The sequence below is a fragment of the Mustelus asterias genome, chromosome 11 (assembly GCF_964213995.1).
Source record: "Mustelus asterias chromosome 11, sMusAst1.hap1.1, whole genome shotgun sequence".
NCBI lineage: Eukaryota > Metazoa > Chordata > Chondrichthyes > Carcharhiniformes > Triakidae > Mustelus > Mustelus asterias.
Genome location: NC_135811.1, coordinates 34,114,392 through 34,137,283, shown reverse-complemented (window position 1 = coordinate 34,137,283; position 22,892 = coordinate 34,114,392). Strand labels below are relative to the sequence as shown.

The 22,892-nt window shown below is 41.9% G+C and overlaps 1 protein-coding gene across 1 annotated transcript; it reads left to right on the top strand.

Annotated features, from left to right (window-relative positions):
- Positions 1–1,355: 1,355 nt before the first annotated feature.
- Positions 1,356–22,781, top strand: mmp21 (matrix metallopeptidase 21). Its single transcript, XM_078222903.1, has 7 exons — positions 1,356–1,505; positions 2,297–2,993; positions 3,240–3,379; positions 6,456–6,597; positions 8,346–8,603; positions 8,683–8,855; positions 22,482–22,781. The coding sequence occupies exons 1-7, from the start codon at positions 1,356–1,358 to the stop codon at positions 22,779–22,781; spliced, it is 1,860 nt and encodes a 619-aa protein (XP_078079029.1).
- The last annotated feature ends 111 nt before the right edge of the window (positions 22,782–22,892 follow it).

Sequence of the window (22,892 nt, the reverse complement as noted above, 5' to 3'; positions counted from 1 at the left end):
AGCCTTTATCATTAGGCAGTTAGACAACCTTTGTTGTTAGGGAGTCAGAAAGGAATATTAGAATAAGAATAAACATTTGTGATAGCATATCCATGCTCAAATCTTTTTTCCACGTTTTAAGTTATCATAGAAACTCTACAGTGCAGAAAGAGGCCATCTGGCCCATCGCGTCTGCACCGACCACAATCCCACCCAGGCCCTACCCCCATGTCCCTACACATTTACCCGCTAATCCCTCTAACCTACGCATCTCAGAACATTAAGGGGCAATTTTAGCATGGCCAATCAACCTAACCCGCACATCTTTGGACTGTGGGAGGAAACCGGAGCACCCGGAGGAAACCCACGCAAACACGAGGAGAATGTGCAAACTCCACACCGACAGTGACCCAAGCCGGGAATCGAACCCAGTTCCCTGGAGCTGTGAAGCAGCAGTGCTAACCACTGTGGTACCGTAAAGTTCTTTACTTAGAGCAATGATGTACCTCATTGATAATTCTACCCCCATAATTTTCCTATTCTCTTATTTTTCGAATATCTGAACTTTTGATTTAAAATCTCGCATTGTTGCCACACTGAGAAGCCTGAGAAGAAAATCACAATCTTGTAAGCGACTTTTACTGAAGGTGAAAAGTGAAATTGGATTGATTTCCTGACACCTGAATACTCTAACCTTTAAATTGCAGTCAACATTAAAAATTTACACGTTGCTTTTATCAACATCCTGAAATACTCTCTAGCTTTATTCAGGTGGCAGTAACGCTTTACCGAAAAATTGCCCTTCCTTCCGCTCTGCAATTTTGAAACCCCTTTTAGCTCCGTCTCACTGAAAGGCAAATTGAAAATTAAACTTAATTACTTCAAATTGTAATTATCAATTACTGCCAACAAGAACACGAACGGGGCAATTTTAATTGTTTTTGTTTAAAAGGACCGATTAAAATACATAAAATCATGAAAGTAGAAAATGCGAAATTTTATTGATTTCAATTAGGTTCAGAACCCATCAAATGGGTCCAAATGGCAATCAAATTTACATAACTTAAATATATGTTGTTTACCAACTGCAAAAGTATTAACAAGGGATTGATCTCAGCCTGGTTACAAATCTCAGCATGTCACCCTTGCAAATGCAGAAACGTCTGTGTGTTCTTTCTACGAAATTGTATTCCTGCAAATATAACATTGTTCTGTTAATAAACAAGCCCAGAACTCAAGAGGGTTGACAGTCTCTGCAGGTGTGATTGCCTAGACTTGAAGAGATCATTTGAAGTTCGTTGAACGTGGGTTGTGACAGGCCGTAGGTAGATAAATCTGGGCTAGAACGGTGTGACCGTGTACAACCCATCAGCAGCATGCCGCCCGTCTTACTTCTCACTCTGCTCTGGCTCATCGCCGTTGTCTGGGTGGATGGCGAGAAACTCTTCCATAACCGCGATCACTCGGATATCGCCTCGTCCGCAAAGCGTTGGGCACGCCCCATCCTTGACCAGATCGCAGCCGAGGTAGGAAAACACTTCTGTCAGCTGTAGGTAGTTGAAGGTTTATTTTAGCTCCATTGCTCATGCTGAAGTGTATTGGAGGAAAGAGCGTTTCTTTACTTGGAGAATAGTCCCATTTATAGAAACCCTATAGTACAGAAAGAGGCCATTCGGCCCATCGAGTCTGCACCGACCACAATCCCACCCAGGCCCTATCCCCATATCCCTACATATATACCCACTAATCCCTCTAACCTAAGCATCTCAGGACACCAAGGGCAATTTTTAGCATGACCAATCAACCTAACCCGCACATCTTTGGATTCCTCTGGGACCTGTGCTATTCCTATTGACCTGTAGGCAAAGCTGCAATTTGGGGTCAGATGTATAGAGATAGACGTTTTAAAGTTTGTTTATTAGTGTCACAAGTAGGCTTACATTAACACTGCAATGGGGTTATCGTGAAAATTCCCCAGTCGCCACACTCTGGCGCCTATTTGGGTACACTGAGGGAGAATTTAGCATAGCCAATGCACCTAACCAGAGAAGTGATGAAGAATAGGTAACTTGACTATAGTTTAAGTCCAGTCATCTACAGGAAATGCTGTACAATGTGATTTTTAGTATTTTGTGAATCTTACCAGCCAGTTCTGACAAAGGGTCATCGACCCCGAAAATATTTCTCTTCACAGATGCTGCCCGACTTACTGAATATTTCTAACATTTTCTGTTTGTATTTTATCTGCAAGTTTGTCTGTTAAACTTCTGCATTTAATATTTCTTGAACCTGGGGAATTATTTTGCGTTTTTTAAAGCAATATCTGTCTAAATATGGATGGACAGAAGAAATAAACTGGGAGAACATCCAACACCAGAAAGTGGAGAACATTATCGGTGACCATCCAGCTCCTAAAGACTTGTTGCAACTTATCAGAGAAGGGTCCTCGAATTCCAGGCAAAAGGGACCACCCCAGGCTGAACCCACTAGAAGCATAGCCTATATTGAAGCATTAAAACAGTTCCAGAAAGCCAATGACATACCTGTGACAGGAGAACTAGACACAGCCACTAAAGGAGCCATGGACAAGCCACGATGTGGGGTCCCAGATAAAGTTTTGTCGGAAGAGACCTTGATGGATAATGAGACAAATGATATTGCCAACCAAACAACTGGCTTCAGCAACACAACGGCTGATAACAGCGGTGATACCAATGTAACTGTAAGTTCCAAAAGTCGCAAGAAGCGTTTTTTGCAATTGTTGTTTGCTCCCGGGAGACAGGTGTCTGCTAACCCTGACTTGTTTAATAAGCTACCAAAAATGGCCTTTTCCAAAGCGAAGCTAACGTGGCGCTTAATGGGAGAAGGTTATAGCAATCAGCTCTCGATCGAAGACCAGAAACATGTGCTGAGAATGGCTTTAAGGATGTGGAGTGAAGTCATACCTTTAGAGTTTGAAGAGAATACGCAATCTCCTGCAACAATGGTTGACATCAAAATTGGCTTTGGAACAGGTAATGGTGACGGCTGTACAAACGTGTGTCAAGTTTTACAAGTGCAGACTATTCAGAACTTAATTTAGTGCAGAACATGAAATATCCTATTTATGTGTCAGTAAAATAGTGATTTGATGAACAAAGATGAAAGTTTGATTTTTTTTTTGCCATACAAAAATATAACTTGTTTTATGTACATCAATTGCTACACAAATTATTAAATCAACTAGCATGCTGGGCTGTATATCGTTACTTTTGCTCTAGGTCGACACATGGGCTGCACTCGAACATTTGATGGCAATGGACACGAGTTTGCTCATGCTTGGCAATTAGGTGACATTCATTTTGATGATGATGACCATTTTACCACCCCAAGCAATGGAAATGGAATCAGTCTGCTGAAAGTAAGAATCTAAACGAGCATCTCTTAATCTCACTTAATTCTTCCTTTTGCTTTCTATTCTTGTTGTTGAGAACAACTAATTCCAAATGAACCAAGCAGTAAGATTTTGTAGAATATTGTGTTACAGTTATTGCATGATCCTTTGACTTTCACCCACTATTCTCCCACTCCCGAAACCATTGATTTGCATGGGGAGCAGAATCAGTTCTCCAATACCATGTCCAAATGGCATTGCCACATGCTACAATTATTTGACACCGGTGCCTCCTTTTAGAGTGGTACAGAGAGCAGGGAAAACTGTGTTGCATACTCACATTATTCTCTAGTCAGGGGAAGCTGAACTCCATCTACTCAAAATGGAGGGAGCTGATCAAGAAAATTGACAAAGAAGCTTTGCGAATCAATATCCGTGGTGTTGCTAATAGTGTTGGTGAGCTGCAGGTACAAAATGCCCCATAGGATTTTGATGTGGCCTGGAATAAAGCCAGGAACTGATTCTTAATATTTCAGGTTGCCAACTATTCAGGGATAATTAGTGAAGCAAAGAACAAATGTTGTGTGGCAGTATTGATTATGAATGATGTTACAGTTCAAATTAGAATGGATATGCTAGATGGATCTCGGACTGAATCTATTTAGCACCAATTAAGAACAGAGTGGGATGAGTTACATTGCTGGGAGTATTTTTCTTAATGCCCCAAATATCGAGATAATCAGTCATGCTAACACTGGTGGCTGGGAAGTTATTGGAATCCATTATTAGGGACATAGAAACAAAGTAAATGGGAGCAGGAGTAGACTATTCGGCCCCTAGAACCTGCTCCACCATTCAATATGATCAGAACTGATCATCTATCTCAACATCTTGTGTTTCTCAAAATCTATTTCCTTCTTAAATATATTCAGTACTTGCCCTTCATAGCCTTCTGTAGTAGAGAATTCTGAGTAAAGATGTTTCCCCTCATCTCAGTCCTAAATGGCCTAGCCATATCCTGAGACTGTGAACCCTTGTTTTAGACACCCCAGTGAGAGCAACAGTCTGCATACAGTCTGTCCAGCCCTGTTAGAATTTTATACATTTCAATTAGATGTTAGATGTCTGATGTCAGATGTCTGACTCCTATTTATTGACTACAATTCAGCCTTCAACATGATTATCCCAATGAACCTCATCTCCATACTCAGATAAAACAAAATATTGCAGATGCTGGAATCCGAAACAAAAACAGAAACAGAGCTCTGATGAAGGGTCTAGACTCGAAACTATTCTCTATTCTCTGCCAAACAGATGCTGTCAGAACTGCTGAGATTTTCCAGCATTTTCTGTTTTTGTTTCATCTCCATATTCTGTGGCCTAGGGTTTGGCTCCTCCCTCTGTGACTGGATGCTAGACTTCCTAACTCATAGACCGCAATCAGTAAAGATAGGCAACAACATCTCCTCCATGGTTATCCTCAACACCGGTACCCCACAAGGTTGTGTCCTCAGCCCCTTATTATACTTCTTATACACTTATGGCTGTGTGGCCAAATTCCCCTCCAACTCCATTTTCAAGTTTGCTGATGACACCACCGTAATGGGTCGGATATCAAACAATGACGAGTCAGAGTACAGGAAAGTGATAGAGAATCTGGTGAAATGGTGTGACAACAATAATCTCTCCCTCAATGTCAGTAGAACAAAGAAGATAGTCATTGACTTCAGGAAACACAGTGGAGAATATACCCTGTCTACATCAATGAGGATGAAATGGAAATGGTCGAGAGCTTCAAGGTTCTACATGTCCAGATCACCAGCAACCTGTTCAGATCACTAACAATCTGTCCTGGTCCCTCCACGCTGACACTATAGTTAAGAAAGCCCACCAATGCCTCTACTTTCTCAGCAAGCTACAGAAATTTGGCATATCTGCTACGACTCTCATCAATTTTTACAGGTGCACCATAGAAAGCATCCTTTCTGGATGTATCTCAGCTTGGTATGGCTCCTGCTCTGACCAAGACTGCAAGAAATTATAAAGGGTTGTGAACATAGTCCAGTCAATCACGCAAACTAGCCTTCCATCCATTGACTCTGTCTACTCTTCCTGCTGCCTTGGAAAAGCAGCCAGCATAATCAAGGACTCCACACACCCCAGACATATTCTCTTTCTCCTTCTGTCAGGAAAAAGATACAAAAGTCTGAGATCACGTACTAACTGATTCAAGAACAGCTTGTTCCCTGCTGCCATCAGACTCTTGAATGGACTTACCTTATCTTAAGCTGATCTTTCCCTACACCTTAGCCATGATTGTAACACTATATTTTGCACCCTCTCCTTTCCTTCTCCCCTATGTAATCTATGAACAGTATGTTTTGTATAGAACGCAAGAAACAATACTTTTCACTGTATCCCAATACATGAGATAATAATAAATCAAATCAAAGATCCCCTTTTCATTCTTCTAAATTCCAGAGGTTCACTTGACACAAATGGCCTCCTTCTGCTCTGTAGGGATTCTATGATTCTAATGCAGTATATATGGACTTTCATAAGGTATTTGACAAAGTATCACATGGCCACTTAAGAAGATGGAAGCCCATGAATTTAAGCGAAAAAATTATGATATGGAATTGGTTCAGTGTCAGGAAGCAAATGGTGGATGGATATCTTTTAGATTAGGAGGTTAGCAGTGGTGTTCCATCCAGGCTGATTTTAGATTTGATTTATTACAGTCAAGTCGAATCCGTTCCTTTTTCAATATTCAGTCGCATTTACCATCAGGGACAGTTAAAGAGCGGAAACTGAATTTTCCACTTACCTCAGGATGACTCCACTGTCAGGTATTTGAATCAGCTAACGGAACAGATCAAGCACTTTCCTGGTTTAGGTACCAGGTATTGCACCCACCCACTTTTCTGGATTTTATAGCACCAGGGAATTTATTAAAGCAACTCAGAAAAATGCTGCACCTTATTTTAAAATAATTTAGCCAGTCAGTAATGAAATATTAAAGGAAACCAGTACAGTACGTGAATGGCAAATTGTCCTTTGGTTAGTTCATTTCATGAGTTTTTCAATCTGCCCAATTGTATAGGTGGCTGTCCACGAACTAGGTCACGTATTGGGTTTGCCTCATATCTACAGAACCGGTTCAGTAATGCAGCCCAGCTACATTCCACAAGATTCAACATTTGAGCTGGATTGGCTTGACAGGAAAGCTATTCAGCAACTCTATGGTAAGAACAAAACATCCAAATTTAATTCCAGCAAAATCTGATTCATGCTTTATGAATAATTAAAACATTCCAAGGCATTTTCCTTGTAAGATGAATAATTGCAGCATGCCCTGTTATAACGCAGCCAGTGATCAGTAAGGAGTGATTGATAAGTTATACTAATATTGCAGCTGGCATTAAGGACTGTTTTTTAAAGTGATGTGGCCAAACATCATGGAAACTTCTACACCTTAGTCTCTCCACCATCTAGTCTGGGAAAACAGAACTCTGTATAACAAAATACTGTATAATAATACTCTGTATAATGAAATAGTTGTATCCTTGGTATGATTGACAACAGAAGGTCTGACTTTAGGGAAGAGCTGATTAAACAAACTATTTCTAGGATTAGAAGCTAAAGGGCAAATCAACATTTAAAGTTTTTTTATTAAAGTTTATTAGTCACAAGTAAGGCTTACATTAACACTGCAACTAAGTTACTGTGAAATTCCCCTAGTCGCCACACTTTGGCGCCTGTTCAGGTCGATGCACCTAACCAGCACGTCTTTCAGACTGTGGGAGGAAACTGGAGCACCCGGAGGAAACCCACGCAGACACAGGGAGGATGTGCAAACTTCACAAAGCCAGTGACCCAAGCTGGGAATCGAATCCAGCTCCCTGGTGCTGTGAGGCAGCACTGCTAACCACTGTGCCATCAGAATTAAAATGAAAAACTTTGAGCTATGATGTTTATTTTTCTACCATCACAACAAAAGGCAGTTGTAAAGTACTTTAATATAGAAACAATGCTCCCCCCACACACACGCAATAAGAATAAACAGATGCCAAGTCAAAAGAGGCAATATTAGGTAGAGTAACATAGAGATGGGTATTAGGGAGGCTCTTAAGTGAGAGAATGGGAGAAATGCACAGAGGTAATTCTATTCAGCTGAAGGCAATACTCCCAATAATGGGGTGAAGGGAGGGAGGATGCAAACATACAAAAACAATTGCCAGGGGAAAAAAAGCTGCTTCATCCATCCTGTCCCCCACAGTTACAACACCATTAACATTGTGATTCATCGCACTGCACCACAATCAAGAACCTTCTGGAAAAGACCGAAAAAAAATTTAATTATGCATTGGCAACTGGGAGGTGGGAAAGAGAGATACATTTTGGGGAGGAGTTAAATGAGATATCTTCAGTTTTCCCAATCCTCAACTGGAGGAAGCTCTGGCTTATCTACAAAAACAATCTGACAACACAAATGTAATTATGCAAATTGAAGGTCGTCATTAACAAAAGGAATGGTTTTATAATGCTGAAAATGAGACGGTATATTCCTTCTTTGTGAATGCAATCTCTTGTTGACCAAATGTGAAGATAAATGCTGGCGTAGAGCAGGTGAACCGAATGGTTCTATGCTGTAAAATTCTATTTAATTCTACACAGCAATGCTGATGACAAAATCAATTCAAGGACTAAAATGATCCAAGGGCCAATGTCTGGTAACAAGCAAGCTAGAATTGAAGCAAGCAAGGGTGTAGGAAAAGAAGTAAGAGTTAAAAATACTTTAAAAGAAAGCTATCAAAATACACACTTTGCATTTGGATGTGGAAGTTTTGGAAAGGATGCAGAATAAAATCCACCATTGCATGAACATGCGACCCAGTGGTCATATTTTGAAGTATGATGACTTGTAATCTATGATTATAACTGAACATTTTTTGTAAAATAGCAACTGATTGATTTTGATTATTCTTTTTAGGTGTATGCGAAAGTCCTTTTGACACAGTATTTGACTGGATTCATAGGGAGAAAAACCAATATGGGGAGACGATGATTCAATTTAACACATATTTCTTCAGAAATGAATTGTATTGGCTTTATGAAAATCGTAACAATCGAACACGCTATGGAGATCCCATTGCGATCACAGTTGGATGGCAAGGAATCCCAAGTGGTAGCATTGATGCTTTTGTACATATATGGACGTGGACAAAAGATGTCATCTATTTCTTCAAAGGTGATTTGATGTTCAACAAATTTAAAAGCAGTTAATTAGTAGAATGTTACCTTCATTGTGAACTTGTTTGCTTATACAGGTACTCAGTTTTGGAGATACGACAACGAAAATGATCAAACATACACAGAGGACATAGAGGGAAACAAATATCCCAAACTAATTTCTGAAGGTTTTCCAGGTGTTCAGGGTCCAATTGATACAGCTTTCTATCATAACAGAGACCAAAACATATATTTCTTCAAAGGTTCAAATGTAAGTTTTTCTTTGTTCTTGGGTGACAAAAAACAAGGCATTTTCACTTGTTTCTAGTTAAGTTTCGGCTACATAGGGCAGGGTTTTCCTGTGGCAGGCCAGCTAAAAGTTCACTGACCTTCAACGGAATGGGAAGATCCTGGCAGCAGGTTGGGCTGGAAAATCTCGGCCATAGTGTGGGACTAGACTTGCATTGCAAGCCAGATCAGTTAAAGGTAACAGATTCCCTGACTGATGTTAGGGAAATATTGAGAAACAATGATCGAGGATAACACTTTGGAAGGATGCCGACACTTTTCAAGGGGTTCAGAAAGGATTTATGACAATAATTCATGGAATGAGACACTTCTATTATATGATTAGATTAGAAAAGGTGGGGTTGTTCTCAAAGAGGTGTGGCCGGTGGTTGAAAGGAGATTCAACAGAGGTGTTCAGCATAATGAAGGGTCTAGATTGAACAGATATGAACTATTCCCATTTGGTGGAAGGATCAAGAACCAGAGGATGCAGATAGAAGGTGAATAGAAAAAAACTAACGGCAAAATGAGAAAAATCTTTTTCATGTGGTGAGCGGTTAAGACCTGGAGAATTTGGTAGAGAAGATTCAATTGAATCTTTCAAAAGGGAATCGGATACACTTGGATAGAAAGGCTATGAGGAAAGGGTGTGGGACTAGTTGCGTTGCTCTAGCATAGACCTGCATAGACACTCAGGCCAAATAGTGCCCTCCTATGATTATAACCATTCAATGAAAAATGACTTGGCTAATGAATGAAAGGCAACAAGAGAGAGAGTTGATGATGGAGGGTACTGTAATGTGATTGATGTGTAGATGGACATTGAAAAAGCATTTGACAAAGTATCACACAACCAATTTGTAAGCAAAATTGAAGTCAATGGGATTAAAAAGGACAGTGGCAGCATGGATACAAAATTGGTTGAGGGACAGATAGCAGAAAGTAGCTGTGAACATTTGTTTTTCAGACTATACAGTTGTGCTCCTTAGGGGTCAGTAATTAGGACCACTATTCTTTATGTATATAGGTTGTTTATGTATTTAAGGGTTGTGTTATACAAGGAATCATTTTAAAGTCTACAAATGAATTGAAACTCAAATGCAATAAACAATTAGGACAGTAACAGACCTCAGGAGGAAATAGGTTGGCGAAATAGGTGAGCATATAGCCAGTGCAGTTTAACACAGATATGTGAAGCTATACATTTTTGTTGGAAGAATGAAGAGACTAAGTATGAACTAAATGGTACAATTTTATAAGGGACGATCCAGACTTAAGAACTGGGAGCAGGAGCAATTTAGCTCCTCCAGCTTGCTCTGGCATTCAATACAATCATGGCTGATCTCATCTCAGTCTCAACTCCACTCTCTTGCCTGTTCTCCATAACCCTTCAACCCATTACTAGTTAAAAACCTGTCTCTCTCCTCAAATTTACTCAATGTCCTGGCATCCCGCACTCTAGGGTAATGAATTCCAACCCTTTGAGAGAAGTAATTTCTCCTCATCTTTGTTTTAAATCTGCTACATCTTATCTTAAAACCACGATCTCTTGTTCTAGATTGCCCTACAAGAGGGAACATCGTCTCCACGTCTACTTTGTCAATTCCCCTTATCATCTTGTACACCTCAATTCGATCTCCTCTCATTCTTCTAAACTCCAGTGACTATAATTCTATTCGTTTTAAGAAAGCTACGGAGATTGATAGGACTGTCCCAAAAATTAAAATTCTAAATTGGGGCAAAGCCAATTTTGATGGTATTAGACAGGAACTTTCAAAAGTTGATTGGGGGATTGTGTTGGCAGGTAAAGGGGCTCCTGGTAAGTGGGAGGCTTTCAAAAGTGTGTTAACCAGGGTTAAGGATAAGCACATCCCTTTAAGAGCGAAGGGCAAGATTGGTACAAGTAGGGAACCCTGGATGACTCGGGATATTGAGGTCCTGGTCAAGAAGGAGGAGGAAGCAGAGGCAGCTGGGATCAAGTGGATCCCTTGAAGAGTATAGATGGTGTTGGAGTAGAGTTAAGAAAGAAATCAGGAGGGAAAAAATGGGCATGACATTGCTTTGGCAGATAAGGCAAAGGAGAATCCAAAGAGCTTCTACAAATACATAAAAGGCAAAAGAGTAACTAGGGAGGGAATAGGGCCTCTTAAGGATCAACAAGGTCATCTATGTGCAGAGCCACACAAAATGGGTGAGATCCTAAATGAATATTTCTCATCAGTATTTACTGTTGAGAAAGGCATGGATGTTAGGGAACTTGGGGAAATAAAAAGTGATGTCTTGAGGAGTGTACATATAACAGAGAAAGTGGTGCTGGAGCGCATCAAGATAGATAAATCCCTGGGACCTGATGAAGTGTATCCCAGGATGCGTGGGAGCTAGGGAGGAAATTGCGGGTTCCCTAGCAAAGATATTTGATTAAAAAACAGCCACAGGTGAGGTGCCTGAAGATTGGAGGATGGCAAATATTGTGCCTTTGTTTAAGGCCTGCAGGGAAAAGCCTGGGAACTACAGGCTGGTGAGTCTAATGCCTGTAGTAAGTTGTTAGAAGGTATTCTGAGAGACAGGATCTACAGGCATTGAGAGAGGCAAGGACTGATTAGGGACAGTCAGCATGGCTTTGAGAGTAGAAAATTATGTCTCACGAATTTTAGAGTATTTTTGAAGGGGTAACTAAGAAGGCAGATGAGGGCAGTGCAGTTGACATTGTCTACGTGGACTTTTGCAAGGCACCACACGGTAGGTTGTTGCACAAGGTTAAATTTCACAGGATCCAGGGTGAGGTAACCAATTGGATACAAAATTGGCTTGATGACAGGGTGGTTGTAGAGGGTTATTTTTCAAACTGGAGGCCTGTGACCAGCGGTGTGCCTCAGGATTCGGTGCTGTGTCCACTGTTTGTCATTTATATTAATGATTTGGATGAGCATTTAGGAAGCATGGCTAGTACGTTTGCAACCGACACCAAGATTGGTGGCATAGTGGACAGTGAAGAAAGTTATCTAGGATTGCAATGGGATCTTGATCAATTGGGCCAATGGGCTGATGAATGGCAGATGGAGTTTAATTTAGATAAATGTGAGGTGATGCATTTTGCTAGATCGAATCAGGGCAGGACTTACTCAATTAATGGTAGAGCGTTGGGGAGAGTTATAGAACAAAGAGATCTAGAGGTACAGGTTCATAGTTCCTCAAAAGTGGAGTCACAGGTGGACAGGGTGGTGAAGAAGGCATTCGGCATGCTTGGTTTCATTGGTCAGAACATTGAATACAGGAGTTGGGATGGCTTGTTGAAATTGTACAAGACATTGATAAGGCCACACTTGGAATACTGTGTACAGTTCTGGTCACCTTATTATAGAAAGGGTATTATTAGACTAGAAAGAGTGCAAAAAAGATTTACTAGGATGCTACTAGGACTTGATTGTTTGAGTTGTAAGGAGGGGCTGGATAGACTGGGACTTTTTTCCCTGGAGCGTAGGAGGCTGAGGGGTGATTTTATAGAGGTCTATAAAATAAAGGGAGGCATAGATAAGGTAGATAGTCAACATCTTTTCCCAAAGGTAGGGGAGTCTAAAACTAGAGAGCATAGGTTTAAGGTGAGAAGGGAGAGATACAAAAAGGTCCAGAGGGGCAATTTTTTCACACAGAGGGTGGTGAGTGTCTGGAACAAGCTGACAGAGGTAGTCATAGAGGCAGGTATAATTTTGTCTTTTAAGCATTTAGACAGTTACATGGGTAAGATTGGTACAGAGGGATATGGGCCAAATACAGGCAATTGGGACTAACTTAATGGTAAAGGCTGGGCGGCATGGACAAGTTGGGCTGAAGGGCCTGTTTCCATGCTATAAACCTCTATGACTCTATGAATATAGGCCTAAACTGCCCAATCTCTCTTTCCAAGTTAAATCCCCTCATCTCTGGAATCAATCTCGTGAACATCCTCTGAACCGTCAACAATGCAACTACATCCCTCTTGAAGGGGACTAAAACTGCACACAATATTCTATGTCCAGTCTCATTAATGCTTTTGACAGTAGCAGCAACACTTCACTATATTTATATTCTATTCTTTCAGCAATAAATGCTAAGATTCCATTTGCCTTATTACCTGCTGTACCTGCATACTAGTTTTCTGCAAGGACACCCAGATACCTCTGCACCCCCCAAGACACTCTGAAGTTTCTCTCAATTTAGATAATTTGTCTTTTTCCGACCAAAATGGATAACCTCACACTTAATGACGTTAAACTCCATCTGCCAATTTTTTCCCCCATTCACTTAACATGTCCACATCCATTTGTAAATTTCTAATTTCATTATTGCAATTTACAATCCCACCTACTTTAGTGTCTTCTGCAAATTTGGCTATGGTACCTTCTATCCCTGTATTTAAGTCATTAATATAGATTGTAAATAGTTGGGGCCTGAGGACCAAACCCTGTGGCTCTCCACTAGTTACATTTAGCCAACCAGTAAAAGACCCATTTATCCTGACTCTGTTTTCTAATAGTTAGCTAATCCTTTATTCAATAAATTACCCTTAATCCCATGTGAACTAACCTTGTGTATTAACCTTTTTTGTGGCACCTTATCAAATGCCTTCTGGAAGTCCAGATATACTACATCTACAGGACCCCCATTATCCACCTCGCTTGTTTCATCTTTGAAAAACCCAAGCAAATTAGTTAAACATGATTTATCTTTCATAAAGCTATGCTGACTCTGATGGATTGCATTTTGACTTTTCAAATGTCCTGTTATTACTTCCTTAATAATGGACCCTAACAATTTCCCAATGACAGGCGTTAAACTAATGGGCCTATAGTTTCCCACATTTTGCCTCCTTCCCTTTTTAAATAAGGGTGTTATATTAGCATTTTTTCAATCCACTGGAACCTTTGCTACATCCAGGGAATTTTGGAATATTGTAACCAATGGATGCACTATCTCCAACACCACTTCCTTTAAGACCCTAGGATGCAGGCCATTAGGCCTTGAGGAGTTGCTTGCCTTCAATCCCAATAGTTTGCTCAATATTTTTCCCCTAGTGTAGATAGTTTTAAGATCCTCCCTTTCTATAACCTTTGCATTTTGTTACTATTGGGACAAAACTCGTTTCCTCCACTGTAAAAGCTGTGGTGGTCAGCAGTTTAGCGAGGATAGGTTTGAAGGAACAAGAGATTGGTCTCAGAGGGCATGAAGGGAGACAGGAGAGAAATTAGAGAAAGATGCAAGTTAGGGCCAATGGGACGGAGGAGTGCATCAGAGGTAGTTGATCAGATTGTCTCAATCTTGGTGACAAAGAAGTCCATGAGGTGCTTGTTCTTAGAAGCGAGGGTGGAAGGGCCAGGAGTGAGTTTAAGGCGGCAATTTGCACGAGAAAGAAGCCAGGAGTTATCATTTGCATTTCAGAATTATCCTCAAACAGTTTTTTTGTAGACAAGAGCAGGGCCTGATAGTATTTTAAGAGGTCCAGCAAGATTCGGAGGTGGGTAACCAAACAAGTTGTCCGCCGTATACTTTCAAGCCTCTGTCCTTGAACTGAAGGAAATAGAGTTGAGGACCATAACAGCTAAGGTAAGAGTATTTTTCTTGGAGATGACTAGGGCATGAAGGATGGAGGTGAGGGTACAGTTGAGTAAATAAATAGCTTTGGGAATGCTATCGCAAATGGAGGGTCAAAACTCAGTTGTGAATTGGAAGTGCAGTTGCAAGTGAATTGGGAGTTAGATTTTTCAGGTATGGATCCAGGAGGTGGTAGGGTTGGGGCACGAGGGGGGATGTGGGTGGCAAGTGATATCCAGAATGATCAGAGATACCATTTAATTGATACAATGGGACTAGCAAGTCCATATGAGATGGCACAGTCAGGAGGTGCCTGTGAATATGGGTTTGATAGTTTACATGGAGGGAGAGATTTAGGGAGGGTAAGAAAGCCATGTGCTCAAAGGAAAGAAAACATGATGAGTTGAGATGGAGATTGATAGCATCAAGAATGAGACGTCAGAGGGGTGGAACAAGATGAGATGTTCAAAGGAGGGGCAAAGTGCCAGAGGAGTGGGGGAGGGTCAGGCCAAGATGTGATCTGGAAGTAAGTGACGCAGCACCACTATGATAACCTTCATGAGGCATATTGTGGAAGATGTAGCCAGGTTGGGAGACTTCATTAAGGGGGAAAGGTATCATCATGCCCCAGGAAGATTTCCATTAAGCCCACTCACAATCCATTTAAGAACTGGGAGTTAGAAATATCATTGGTTTTGATCAGGTGTGACTGAGGGATAGCACTTCTTTCATTTAGCCACTTCACAGTCCCCCATGCTCAATTTAGCAATTTTGACCATAATCTTTGTCCCCTTTTTGTTTCATTTTCTTTATATGTTTCTTTTTTTCTCAAAGTTACTTTGATAGCATCACATCTGCTCTGGGCACATCAATTGTTTCTTTTCTTGCCTCATCACCATTCCCTTTGGCAGATTTAAAATGATTAATAAAAGAATCAGAGGTGACAATGAAACATTTAATTTTGATTCTTCTTCTTCATGGATGTGATCAGCACCTGGAAGAGTAGTGGAAACCGTTTCAATTGTAACTTTGTAAGAGAATTGGATAAATACTTGACGGGAAAAAAAATTAAGGACTGTGGGGAAAGGGTTATTTGGGTAGTTTTACCAAAGAGCTAGACCAGGCACATATGGGCCAAATGGTCTCCTACTGTGCTAAATCATCTTATGATTCTAAAAGGACAGATATAAATATAATTAATGCTGGACCAAATGGCCTCCTCCTTGGCTACAGCATTCAATGATTTTAGAAGGACAGAGTTAAATATAATTATCTTGGGAAAACACTCAACATGCCTTAAGAAAGGCTGGCACTTAACACAGAGAAGGAACACAGAGCAGGCACAGTTTTAAAGAGCAGGAAGACAGAGCAGCGACATTTAAAGGAGAAGGAACACAGAGCGGAGACAGGGTTTTTTTTGACTGCACAGGTGCCTGAAGTCAGCCAGTAGTGCGCGTGAGGTTTAAAGAGGAGGCAGCACTATCCAGCGGGCAGCATCGTTAGCGGGCAGCGGAGTGAGCAGGTAGCAGAGTGAAGGCTGTAGGGCTTTGGCTCAACGGGCTTAGGCGGGAACGGGCGAGTTTAATTCTTAGTTGTTTCCTGCGTTATTTGAAGAAAGGGGGAATTATGAGTGTGAGGCCAGTTTGTTGTTCTTAGTGTCGGATGTGGGAGGTTCTGGAGTCTCCCAGCCTCCCGGACGTCCATATCTGCGCCAGGTGCGTGGAATTGCAGCTCCTAAGGGACCACGTTAGGGAACTGGAGCTGCAGCTCGATGATCTTCGTTTGGTCAGGGAGAATGAGGAGGTGATAGAGAGGAGTTACAGGCAGGTGGTCACACCGGGGCCACGGAAGGCAGACAAGTGGGTCACGGTTAGGAAGGGGAAGGGGAAAGTTCAGTATTAGAGAGTACCCCAGTGGCTGTGCCCCTTAACAATAAGTACTCCTGTTTGAGTGCTGTTGGGGAGGACAGCCTACATGGGGGAAGCAACAGTGGCCGTGCCTCCGGCGCAGAGTCCGACCCTGTAGCTCCGAAGGGTAGGGAGAGGGGGAAGGCAGTACTAATAGGGGACTCTATAGTGAGGGGGTCGGACAGGCGATTCTGCGGACGCAGACAAGAAACTCGGATGGTAGTTTGCCTCCCTAGTGCCAGGATCCGGGATGTTTCTGATCGCGTCCAGGATATCCTGAAGTGGGAGGGAGAAGAGCCAGATGTCGTGGTACATATTGGTACCAATGACATAGGTAGGAAAAGGGAAGAGGTCCTGAAAGGAGAATATAGGGAGTTGGGAAGGGAGTTGAGAAGAAGGACCGCAAAGGTAGTAATCTCGGGATTGCTGCCTGTGCCACGCGACAGTGAGAGTAGGTATGGAATGGGGTGGACGATAAATGCATGGCTGAGGGATTGGAGCAGGGGGCAGGGATTCAGGTTTCTGGATCATTGGGACCTCTTTTAGGGCAGGTGTGACCTGTACAATAAGGACGGGTTGCACTTGAATCCCAGGGGGACCAATATCCTGGTGGGGAGGTTTGCTAAGGCTATTGGGGAGAGTTTAAACTAGTATGGTTGTGGGGTGGGAATCAAATTGAAGTGACTGGGAGAGAGGAGGTTAGCTCACAAATAGAGAAAGCTTGCCGACAGTGTGAGAGTACATAGAACATTACAGCGCAGTACAGGCCCTTCGGCCCTCGATGTTGCGCCGACCAGTGAAACCAGTCTAAAGCCCATCTAATCTACACTATTCCAATATCATCCATATGTTTATCCAATAACCATTTGAATGCTCTTAATGTTGACGAGTCCACTACTGCTGCAGGCAGGGCATTCCACGCCCTTACTATTCTCTGAGTAAAGAACCTACCTCTAACATCTGTCCTATATCTATCACCCCTCAATTTAAAGCTATGTCCCCTCATGTTAGCCATCACCATCTGAGGAAAAAGGCTCTCACTATCCACCCTATCTAATCCTCTGATCATCTTGTATGCCTCTATTAAGTCACCTCTTAATCTTCTTCTCTCTAACGAAAACAACCTCAAGCCCCTCAGCCTTTCCTCATACGATTTTCCCACCATACCAGGCAACATCCTGGTAAATCTCCTCTGCACCCTTTCCAACACTTCCCACATCCTTCCTATAACGTGGCGACCAGAATTGTACGCAATACTCCAAGTGCGGCCGCACCAGAGTTTTGTACAGTTGCAACATGACCTCCTGGCTCCGAAACTCAATCTCTCTCCCAATAAAAGCTAACACACCGTACGCCTTCTTAACAACCCTATCAACCTGGGTGCCAACTTTCAGGGATCTATGCACATGGACACCCAGATCCCTCTGTTCACTCATACTACCAAGTATCTTACCATTAGCCCAGTACTCTGTATTCCTGTTACTCCTTCCAAAGTGAATCACGTCGCACTTTTCCGCATTAAACTCCATTTGCCACCTCTCAGCCCAGCTCTGCAGCTTATCTATGTCCCTCTGTAACCTGCCACTTCCCTCCGCACTGTCTACAACTCCACCGACTTTAGTGTCATCCGCAAATTTACTAACCCATCCTTCTACACCCTCATCCAGGTCATTAATAAAAATGACAAAACAGCAGTGGCCCTAAAACAGATCCTTGCGGTATACCACTAGTAACTGAACTCCAGGATGAATATTTCCCATCAACCACCACCCTCTGTTTTCTTCCAGCTAGCCAATTCCTGATCCAAACCACTAAATCACCCTCAATCCCATGTGTCTGTATTTTCTGCAAAAGCTTACCATGGGGAACCTTATCAAATGCTTTGCTGAAATCCATATACACCACATCAACCACTTTACCCTCATCCACCTCTTTGGTCACCTTCTCAAAGAACTCAATAAGGTTTGTGAGGCACAACCTACCCTTCACAAAACCGTGCTGACTATCCCTAATCAAATTATTCCTTTCCAGCTGATTATAAATCCTATCTCTTATAATCCTTTCCAATACTTTGCCCACAACAGAAGTAAGGCTCACCGGTCTATAATTACCAGGGTTGTCCCCACTCCCCTTTTTGAACAAGGGGACAACATTTGCTATCCTCCAGTCTTCTGGCACTGTTCCAGTAGACAATGACGACCCAAAGATCAAAGCCAAAGGCTCTGCAATCTCCTCTCTAGCCTCCCAGAGAATCCTAGGATAAATCCCTTCCGGCCCAGGGAGGATAGGCGGGAGATAGAGAAGGGGAGCGTTCAGACCGAAGGTTTGAGATGTGTCTATTTTAACGCAAGGAGTGTTGTGAACAAAGTGGATGAGCTTAGAGCGTGGATCACTACTTGGAAATATGATGTGGTGGCCATTACAGAGACTTGGATGACTCAGGGACAGGACTGGTTACTTCAAGTGCTGGGTTTCAGAAGGGACAGGGAGGGAGGCAAAAGAGGTGGGGGAGTGGCACTGTTGATCAGAGATAGTGTCACGGTTGCAGAAAAGATGGACACCATGGAGGGATTGTCCACGGAGTCTCTGTGAGTGGAGGTTATGAACAGGAAGGTGTCAATAACTTTACTGGGTGTTTTCTATCGGCCGCCCAATAGTGACAGGGATGTTGAGGAGCAGATAGGGAATCAGATCCTGGAAAGGTGTAATAATAACAGAATTGTAGTGATGGGAGATTTTAATTTCACAAATGTCAATTGGAATCTCCCTAGAGTAAGGGGTGTAGATGGGGAGGAGTTTGTTAGGTGTGTTCAGGAGGGTTTCTTGACACAGTATGTAGATAAGCCTACAAGAGGAGAGGCCGTACTTGATTTGGTATTGGGAAATGAACCTGGTCAGGTGTCAGATCTCAGTGGGAGAGCATCTTGGAGATAGTGATCATAATTCTATCTCCTTTACAATAGCGTTGGAGAGAAGTAGGATCAGACAAATTAGAAAAGTGGTTAATTGGAGTAAGGGGAATTATGAGGCTATCAGGCAGGAAATTGGAGGCTTAAATTGGAAAGAGGTTTTCTCAGAGAAATGTACGGAAGAAATGTGGCAAATTTTCAGGAAATATTTGTCTGGAGTTCTGCAGAGCAACGTTCCAATGAGATAGGGAAGTTATGGTAGGTTACAGGAACCGTGGTATACAAAGGCTGAAATGAATCTAGTCAAGAAAAGAAAAGCTTACAAGAGGTTTAGAGAGCTAGGTAATGTTAGAGATCTAGAAGAGTATACGGCTAATAGGAAGGATCTTAAGGAGGAAATTAGGAGAGCCAGGAGGGGTCATGAGAAGGCCTTGACAGGCAGGATTAAAGAAAACCCCAAGGCATTCTACAAGTATGTGAAGAGCAAGAGGATAAGACATGAAAGAATAGGACCTATCAAGTGTGACGGTGGGAAAGTTTGTATGGAACTGGAAGAAATGGCAGAGGTACTTAATGAATACTTTACTTCAGTATTCACTATGGAAAAGGATCTTGGTGGTTGTAGTGCACACTTGCAGTGGACTGAAAAGCTTGAGCATGTAGATATTAAAAAAGAGGATGTGTTGGAGCTTTTGAATAGCATGAGATAAGTCGCCGGGAGGCGAGGGAGGAGATTGCTGAGCCTCTGGCGATGATCTTTGCATCATCAATGGAGACGGGAAAGGTTCCGGAGGATTGCGGATGTTGTTCCTTTATTCAAGAAAGGGAGTAGAGATAGCCCTGGAAATTATAGACCAGTGAGTCTAACTTCAGTGGTTGGTAAGTTGATGGAGAAGATCCTGAGAGGCAGGATTTATGAACATTTGGAGAGGAATAATATGATTAAGAATGGTCAGCATGGCTGTGTCAAAGGCAGATTATGCCTCACGAGCCTGATTGAATTTTTTGAGGATGTGACTAAACACATTGATGAAGGGCAGTAGATGTAGTATATATGGACTTCAGCAAGGCATTTAATAAGGTGCCCCATGCAAGGCTTATTGAGAAAGTGAGGGGGCATGGGATCCGAGGGGACATTGCTTTGTGGATCCGGAACTGGCTTGCCCACAGAAGGCAAAGAGTGGTTATAGATGGGTCATATTCTGCATGGAGGTCGGTCACCAGTGGAGTGCTCCAGGGATCTGTTCTGGGACCCTTACTCTTTGTGATTTTTATAAATGATCTGGATGAGGAAGTGGAGGGATGAGTTGGTAAGTTTGCTGATGACACAAAGGTTGGCGGTGTTGTGGATAGTGTGGAGGGATGTCAGAAGTTGCAGCGAGACATTGATAGGATGCAAGACTGGGCGGAGAAGTGGCAGATGGAGTTCAACCCAGACAAGTGTGAGGTGGTTCATTTTGGCAGGTCAAATAGGATGGCTGAATATAATAATGGTAGGACTCTTGGCAGTGTGAAAGATCAGAAGGATCTTGGGGTCCGAATTCATAGGACGCTCAAAGCAGCTGTGCAGTTTGAGGCTGTGGTTAAGAAGGCGTATGGTGTACTGGTCTTCATCAATCGAGGAATTGAGATAATGTTGCAGCTGCATAAGACCCTGGTCAGACCCCACTTGGAGTACTATGCTCAGTTCTGGTCGCCTCATTACAGGAAGGATGTGGAAGCCATAGAAAGGGTGCAGAGGAGATTTACAAGGATGTTGCCTGGGTTGAGGAGCATGAGCTCGGCCTTTTCTCCTTGGAGAATGAGGGGTGACCTGACAGAGGTGTATAAGATGTTGGGAGGTATTGATCGAGTGGACAGTCAGAGGCTTTTTCCTAGGGCTGAAATGGTTGCCACAAGAGGACACAGGTTTAAGGTGCTGGGGAGTAGGTACAGAGATGTCAGGGGTAAGTTTTTCACTCAGAGGGTGGTGGGTGCGTGGAATGGGCTGCCAGCAATGGTGGTGGAGGCGGATTCGATAGGGTCTTTTAAGAGACTTTTAGATAAGTACATGGAACTTAGTAAGATAGAGGGTTATAGGTAAGCCTAGTAATCGCTAAGGTAGGGACATGTTCGGCACAACTTTGTGGGCTGAAGGGCCTGTATTGTGCTGTAGTTTTTCTATGTTTAACAGTTGAATGACCATTTCAATAGATATTTGTTTTCCTGCAATGTCAATTGAAATTGCAGGAAAATTGTTGAGGTTTTAAAATTTCTCTTTTTTTTGCTCTTTGCCCAATCATGCTTTGCATGTGCTATCTCACACTCTGTGCCTAATTGGAGTGCAAATTAGCTCATTCCCTTCACTTTTGTTCTTGTTTCTTTCCTATTTAATCTCATTGGTTAAGGACATAGGCCTGCCCACCTGTTCACTAAAGTCTCAGGGACTGATTACAGATGGCAAATCAATATTAATGTAGTTGCTTGATTGGATCTATTTTAAGTTTAACATCGCTAGTCATGTGTGGCTACATGCACTTACTAATACAAAACATCTACTAGTACTGAATTAGTACATTATTGTATTATGATCTTATGTACAATTTCTCAAAGGCAATTATTGGATGAGCAATAAATGCTGGCCTTGCCAGCAGCTCTCATTCTTAAAACAGATAAAAACACTTGAACCACTTGACAGATGTTCAAGTGACCAATTTTCATTATAAAATTTAAGTCACATTTTGTAACAGATGTTTTTTTAAATTACAAGTTTGTGAATTGGCAAAGTGGTCAAAATAAACTGTAAGCAGGAGACAGTAATTTAAAATTTGATGGAAACTTGAATGAAATAGTAACTTTGGCAATGGTAATAGAGGTTCTCAAAGATATTCATTAGCCTGGTCCAATTATTTTTCCTCTCCCTGGAGATCACATGGTCTGGAATGGGGGGGTGGGGGTAAGTTAATAGGTTGTAATGAACAAAGCATCGTAGCTGTGAGGGACAGCTCGGTGGATAGGATATTGGTATGTAGATAGGCTGGAAAATTGGGCGGGGATCCTGGATTCAGGATTCAATCCTGGACCGGGGAGCGGCGCGGGCTTGGAGGGCCGAAGGGCCTGTTCCTGTGCTGTATTGTTCTTTGTTCTTTGTTAATTATAGTATAGGAATACAGAAACAAAAAGTGAAGTTGTTCAATATCTGAAATGGTCACATCCTTTGTCTTACTACATTCATTTTCTTTATAGGTGATCATTTTCAATGTGAATACTAATCAGATAAATGGACATCCAAAAAGAATTATAGATGTATTTCCACCAGTGGTGCAAAATGATCATCCCATTGAAAATCTAAATGCTGTATACTACTCATATCACTACCAATCCATTTTTTTCTTCAAAAACAATTTGTTTTGGAAAGTGGTCAATGATTGGGATAAAAGGCAGAATTCTTTATTGCCATCGAATGGACTAATGTCCAAGAGAAAGATATCAGATCAATGGTTTGACATATGTGAAGTTCATTATTCAATGTTGAACAAGAACTAAATTTGTTTCAAACATTTTTATACACAAGTTTCTAATTTCTGAAAGAGACATTATTAAAGCATATATGACAAAGGCTATTGGATTGCAAATACATAAATAGCCTGCTTTTTA

Coding starts and splice junctions, on each gene's coding strand:
- mmp21 (XM_078222903.1), top strand. CDS start 1,356: ATGCCGCCCGTCTTACTTCTCACTCTGCTCTGGCTCATCGCCGTTGTC. Junction 6,598..8,345: donor AGCTATTCAGCAACTCTATG/GTAAGAACAAAA, acceptor TATTCTTTTTAG/GTGTATGCGAAAGTCCTTTT. Junction 8,856..22,481: donor ATTTCTTCAAAGGTTCAAAT/GTAAGTTTTTCT, acceptor TTTTCTTTATAG/GTGATCATTTTCAATGTGAA.